Source organism: Lupinus angustifolius, chromosome LG07, assembly GCF_001865875.1.
Source record: "Lupinus angustifolius cultivar Tanjil chromosome LG07, LupAngTanjil_v1.0, whole genome shotgun sequence".
Taxonomy (NCBI): Eukaryota; Viridiplantae; Streptophyta; class Magnoliopsida; order Fabales; family Fabaceae; genus Lupinus; species Lupinus angustifolius.
Window position 1 is genome coordinate 4,744,640 of NC_032015.1, and position 6,619 is coordinate 4,751,258.

General features: G+C 30.1%; 2 protein-coding genes across 4 annotated transcripts in view; one reads left to right on the forward strand and one right to left on the reverse strand.

Annotated features, from left to right (window-relative positions):
* The window catches only part of LOC109351926 (protein SAWADEE HOMEODOMAIN HOMOLOG 2-like), a 7,968-nt gene extending 6,831 nt beyond the window's left edge, over positions 1-1,137 (reverse strand). Inside the window, exon 1 of one of the 2 annotated variants that reach the window (XM_019593631.1) lies at positions 971-1,137. In XM_019593631.1, the coding sequence (XP_019449176.1) occupies positions 971-1,024 (54 nt within the window). In that variant the 5' untranslated portion in view covers positions 1,025-1,137. The remainder of the gene's footprint in view (positions 1-970) is intronic. The other variant, XM_019593632.1, reaches the window with a different exon arrangement.
* Positions 3,414-6,607, forward strand: LOC109352721 (28 kDa heat- and acid-stable phosphoprotein-like). Of its 2 annotated transcripts, none has more exons than XM_019594902.1 (8): positions 3,414-3,680; positions 3,957-3,994; positions 4,345-4,407; positions 4,488-4,583; positions 4,678-4,712; positions 4,831-4,916; positions 5,810-5,875; positions 6,406-6,607. In XM_019594902.1, the coding sequence occupies exons 1-8, from the start codon at positions 3,614-3,616 to the stop codon at positions 6,456-6,458; spliced, it is 504 nt and encodes a 167-aa protein (XP_019450447.1). In that variant the 5' UTR covers positions 3,414-3,613; the 3' UTR covers positions 6,459-6,607. The 2 variants fall into 2 exon arrangements, with proteins under 2 accessions (XP_019450447.1, XP_019450448.1); XM_019594903.1 differs by having other exon boundaries at positions 3,508-3,680; positions 4,500-4,583.

Genomic DNA, 6,619 nt, shown 5'->3' on the forward strand with positions numbered 1-6,619 from the left:
CCAAATGAGCTGGATGTGCACCATCACCTCCAACTCCCAAACAAAAAAATAAAATCTGTATTGAATTGCTCTTTTTCCTATAAAGAGACTAACACGAGTTTGGGAGAGCATATTATTCAAATTAGGGGGTTTGGGGATTAAAATGAGCTCGTGAGAGCTCACGCGCCTCACTACTATTTAAAATCCTAACGTAAAAATAACACAAGGTTCATTTTGCACGTTTCGATCTCGAGGGAGCGGGTTGGAGATTTTAATCCACATGGGGCGTTTTGCACAACCCCTGTAGTTAGAGGTAGTAATTTAGAGTTTTCCCTAAGTGAATGGATTAGATATCATCCACAAGACCACAAGAAATATTAATGAATGGAATGGATAATTATTTATTAAACGGATCATGGATAACTTAGAATTTACCAATACTTTTAAATTGATCATAAATGGATTAATGGTTTACTTTTCGACTCATCCATTACAATCCAGTGCAAAATTCATCTGTCTGCCACCCCTATTTGTATTATTGTATATCACTTTCACATGTATACAGAATTAGTCACACACTAAAATTGGATCCAGGGCAAGGTGTATAAAAATTAAAAAGTGATGCAGCAACAATTTTCCCCAAGTGCAATTTACAATGAAAATCCACTAACTAATTTCATGCTTACATTTTCAGCATCCACTACTATTTTATCATACCAAACTAACTGAAATGAAACAGCCAATTATACAGGAAATCGCATATAAAAGCACATGCATGCCAAAATGAACAAAACAACGTCCAGAATGAAGTAATCATAGCAATCACAACCAGCATGAAGGATACCCAGTAGATTAATTAAGCAAAAGATTGAAAATTTAGCATAAAAACAGGAATCCGTTAATCGAAAAAATACAATTAGGAATTTAAAGATGAAATCGAAAATGGAATATTATTATAGTGTGAGTAGTGCATGTGATTGAATAAATGTACCTCAGACTGAGTGAAGCGAAAGGCAGGGTTTCCATTACTGGGTGGGCGACCCATGAAGAGAGAAAGGGAAGAGTGAAAGAAAGTTAGAAGCTTTTTGAGAGAGAAAGGAGTGGCAGAATGATGATGATGAAGAAGAAGAAGAATTGGGGCACCAATACGATATATACGTGTATTTGTTTATTATTTATACTCCCTAAAGAGAAGCCCCAAGGGCCCCACTCAACTCTTTCCAGTTTCATACTTTATCCATTTTAGTTAACTAGTGTAATATTCAGTGATATTATACAGATTTATACATTTAGATTAAATTTTATTTTTTGAAGAGTTAGTAATGATTAAAAATAAATAATATATGATATGATGATAATATAAAAAAATTATATATTTTAATGCATGTATTTCTTTTCTTATTTTTTATTTGGTTTCAACATAGGCACAAAATTTAGGTAGTGGGTAATAATAACTAGTTATTTTTAAATATTTGAAAAAAATAAATATAAATGATAAAACCAACTACTTCAAATGAAATTTAATAGCATCATTTTGATTTATGTAATTTACCATGTTTAGTGTGTGAATAGGTTTTGTTATATTTATTTATTTAGTAACTTTTCATGTGTATGATTGTAAAATTCAGCAAATAACAAGTTGGATAGTGAAAGGTTGAGACGGAATATAGATCTTAAAGAAGATGGTAATTATTGTGGTATGTCCTCTCAAAATTGAAAACCATGGCACTTGAATCTCTAAGATTGTTTGCTTTGGGTTGATTAGTCAAGCTTAACCTTATACTTATAAAATTATGATAATACTATTATGAAGGATATTGGAGAACTTATAATGGGTTACCCTTAAAGGTTGATGTTATTAGGGAGTTGTAATAAAAAAGAAAAATCACTTATATATGCACCAAAGTGGATCACCATAAACCTATATTGCCTCCCTATAATCCGAATGATGAATATTGAATATAAGAGTCTATATATGGTTTGTTTTTCGTGTGAAAATATGGCCATTAAAAAATAAAAGAAACGACACGGTATTGCAATATTAAAAACGAAATTTGAGGAGAATAATCCCATGTCCCAAGTGCCTACTATAGAATGTTAATCAAGCAATGAAAATTCTCTTGTAAGGTAGAGTCAATCAATGTCAGATCATCAACCCAGTCTTTATAAGCAAGCCCACACGAGGCTCTTTGGGCCTAATGCGCCGATCAAACTCATTCAGGAATGAGAAAAAATATATTAATTGACTGTGTATAAGTTTTATATATTGTCATTATATAATTTATTTTTTATAATTATTATTTACTGTTTAAAAAAATAAATGATGGACAATATAGTATTTGTATATAAATTCTTACACTAACAGTATATAAATATTATGGAATATTACTCTAATTAGAGGATATCCATTACTGGTTTTATTATTCGCTAATTAATTTTTATAATTTCATGGTGTGAGATAATGATCAAAGCCAAAAGTTAATTTTATTCCTATAGGTAGCAAAGAAAAAAGAAAATGAATTATATTGTGGAAATCTCAAATGTGGAAAGAAAAACCAAATAACAAACTCCTCAAAAATATTTTGCTATATATATTACAATTAAAATATCCAATAGTCTTCTCAAAGGATATGAAAATAGATTTTCTTAATAAAATCATTTTCTATTCAAATAGGACAAACCTTAGTATTATAATAGAGAGGTAAATGTCATATAATAACTTATAAAAGATAACGTGTAATGACATTTATATTCTTTTATTTACTATAAAATCACATTTTTGTCATTGGAAATATGAGTAAAAATTATTTGTCTGTCCGTTAATAGAGAGAATCATTAATGGGTCTTGGGTTTCCCAATTAGCTACCATCAATATAAATGACACTTATGTCTTTTACAAATAGTTTGCCATGGAAAAATCTCTATGAGAAGATCATGGTTCCTAGCTCCATAGAAGCCAGTTGGCGATTGCATAATAATGTGGAGAAGACATAGGCTCAACATAGCCTATCTACACTTCCACTTCTCACTTATTGATTATGGAGCAAAAAAGAAAAGTCCATATTTATAAAAACCTTAAATCTTCACCTGCACTGAATCTAGCGAATTTGAATGACAGATTCCAAGCAAGTTTGAGATTCCTAGGCCATCTCACAACTTTATTCTCAGATATGCACTCTTGTTCTAATGTTTCTTTTTATTCATTGAACTATTTTGACACATTAATGAAAACAAAATAAAATGGTCATTGAATAATAAACTCATAATAGAATATGAATTATAGATACTGCCAACTTTCAATGCCAATCTCCAAAATATCTTAAAGCAACCACTTTCATCACCTTGTATCTATCTCCTTCAGGCATCAAGGATCAGTGTAATAAAAAATGTTCCTTCATGTAAGGACCTAAATAAAGATGCCTTATCAGGAATGTAATCTTTTGTTTGGAAAGTGTTATGCTAATTAGTAGAACCTGATTCTCACTCAGTAGTGGATGTTACTTATCAAAGTCCAACACCACAAGTAACTTATATAAAATTCAGCATTCAGCAAAACTTTCAAACTGTTAAGTTTTGCCAAAGTAAGCAAAATCACCAAACTTTTCTTCTTCTTCATATTCTCTTCATACAAAACATGGGAAGAGGGAAGTTCAAGGGCAAGCCTACTGGTCACAGGAACTTCTCTCACCCTGATGATATAGGTAGTACTCTTTCATTCATTCATTCTTCCTCAGTAACACAGAAAAAACTCACAAATGCTTAAATATAATATGTGGTTTCAATTATATAGTGTGATTGTACATTTGTACTAGAAATATAGACCATAACAAAACCAAGTTATCCATGTGAAATATGTAATTATCAAGGATTGTTTTTGTTGCATTGGGTTGAAGTCCAAAAACAATTAATTTATGATCTAGTTAGATTAGCAATTAATTTATTATTTTTACCATGTGATCTATGTTTAATGGATGCAGCTTCTGGTATCTATACAAGGCCACGAACTTTTAAACAGGTATTCTTACCTGTCTTACACTTTGCACTTTGTTCTGACTCACCGTTAGTCATAAATGGCGGATAATTTCATACATCATAGGAGTTCTTAGTAGTTTCATCAAATTAGTCTTACAAATATTTAAAATGGGTATTGTTGAATTGGACCCATTATCATTGATATACAATTTTATATATATATACATCAACATTAACATAATACATGCTTCTAAAATAAGTTAACGGTGAAGTTTTTTGTACAACCCAAGAAGATAATAAATGAAAGACAGAGATAATTAGATATGGTGTGAAATATGGTATTCAAAATTTGTTGTTCAAATAAAGTTACTGATTCTTGCTTACATCTTTTAGGAAGTAGCAGAAGAAGAGATAGAAAAGGTGTCTGAAGAGGAAGAAGTGGAAGAAGAACCCGAGGTTGGTGTTCTTTCACTGGTGATTTATATTCATGCTTTTGGTTCTAGTAACTTTTGATAACTTCCACATGTTTATTGTAGACTTATGAGCAGAAGCGCAAAGGCACTGTAGGAATTATTGAGATAGAAAATCCTAATTTAGTGAAAGCAAAGAATATGAAGGCAAAAGATATTGATGTAAGCTGAACTAAAAACTGCATTCTTCACTGTTTTAATTTATTTACTTATCTTATCTATCAATTTGTTTTAGCTATGTATGTTTTTTTTGCAGATGGAGAGAAGAACAGAACCCTCAAGGAGAGAAAGGTATAGTACACATTCTTGACTGTTTTTTTTTGTTGAGAAATTCTTGCATGCTGTTGGAGAAAGAAATTTTCTGTGACATTTACCTGGCTACATTTTGCCTTGTTCTCACTCTCTGTAGGGAGGAGTTAGAGAAACAAAAGGCTCATGAACGATATATGAGGCTACAGGAGCAAGGGAAAACAGAACAAGCAAAAAAGGATTTAGGTGAGTCTTGCAATATGCATACATGGCTCATATTGCTTTTAAAGTTTCAATATGCTCTTGATTGTAGATAACATGTTTTATATATTTTTTAAATATCTTACTGACATGTAGCATTTTTTGCTGATTGCAAGTATAGTAGTAGCCATGGTTGGAGCTAGAAGATTTTTGTAAAGTTAAAGAAGACTCTCACTTTATTTAAGGGGAATTTATATTTCAAACAACAAAATTATACTAGAAAAATGTGACAATTTTTTAGAGAGCTATATGAACGCACCACCTTTCACCTTTGATAATAATCATTCTTAGTAATTTATTTACTAATATTATTCAATATTTTACTTTTCTGTCTCCCTTTAGTTGAAATGTTTAGTCATGGTTTTTTCTTGCCATAGAACCCTTATTCACTATATGCTATCAAAGTCTCAGTATTCAGTTAGCCTATCGTTAGTGAAACTGAAACCATTGTAGAATCCACAAAACCATAAGTAGGAAGGGTTTATTCTATATCAAAATTTATTATTTCGACACACTTCATAATTTGATAAGCATCATAAATTGTTATATTCTTTTTCTAAATTAATAATAGTTTATCATATCCAAAAACTACCTACATATTATTTCATACCTTGTATATTTGCAAAACCAGTAGATTTTCACGGAAACAATGACAGCATATTAACATTTTATTTGATGGGTAAAGTAAAGATTTATATTTTTTTATACATGTAAAAACTTGATTATTAAAATTTTGGGATAACTATAGCTACTATAAAATGAAACCGACGTTAACCTAGTGATATTCAATTATATCCTATAATTTTATTTACATCATGAAACTATTTGGAGTTGATATTTTATTAGCTTTGATTAATATTACTTTATGATTATTGCAGAACGATTAGCACTCATACGGCAACAAAGGGTAGAGGCTTCTAAAAAGCGAGAAGCTGAGAAAGCAGGTAAAATATTATCTGGTTGAGACTTATAATATCTAGAATTATAGTAGCTTTTTTTTTTGGTTACAAGAATTATAGTAGCTATGAATATATGAAAATGTGAAGATGTTACAGTTAGCAATTTCAAAGCATTAAAGCTTTGAAATACTTGTTTTTTGGGTCTACATACTTATTTATTTAGTCCCCACTCTTAGTACTAGTCTTTATATTTTTCACTTATTTGGATTTTAGTCTTCATAATTTCTATTTGTGAAGTGTTATTTGTATCTTACAAATAAAGATCTTTAACTTTGAAAAAAGAAATTAAACAAACTCAATGTGCAAAGTAACTTTTTGGATTGAAGAAACAAATTAGTCAAATTAAGAAACTTGAGAACCAAAATCACCAAAAATAATAAAGTTAGATCAATATCGCCAATAAATAAATATTAGGGTCTAAAAATATATTTAAGCATAAGGCTACCCGAATAAAAAATTAACATATAAGAATAATTAGGTGGGAGAACTCATTGTTGAATGTTTATGTATTGTAGCCAAGGAAGAGAAGAAGAAGAAGTTGGAGACAAGCAAATCAACAAATAAATAGAGATATGGTTTGTTCAGTGCTCACAACTTGATGTGTGCTTCTAAAGTCTCAAACATTAACATTTCTCTCTTTCTCAATAAGAAGTGATAAACAAGTTTTAGTATATAAGTTGATCTTTTATGTGCTAATAATAAGGGCATTGTAATATATATATATATATA

What these genes read in the sequence shown, in the direction of transcription:
- LOC109352721 (XM_019594902.1), top strand. Translation starts at nt 3,614, where the DNA reads ATGGGAAGAGGGAAGTTCAAGGGCAAGCCTACTGGTCACAGGAACTTC. An exon ending in GGCCACGAACTTTTAAACAG is followed by an intron (nt 3,995 to 4,344) that starts GTATTCTTACCT and finishes TACATCTTTTAG; the next exon opens with GAAGTAGCAGAAGAAGAGAT. An exon ending in ACAAGCAAAAAAGGATTTAG is followed by an intron (nt 4,917 to 5,809) that starts GTGAGTCTTGCA and finishes TGATTATTGCAG; the next exon opens with AACGATTAGCACTCATACGG.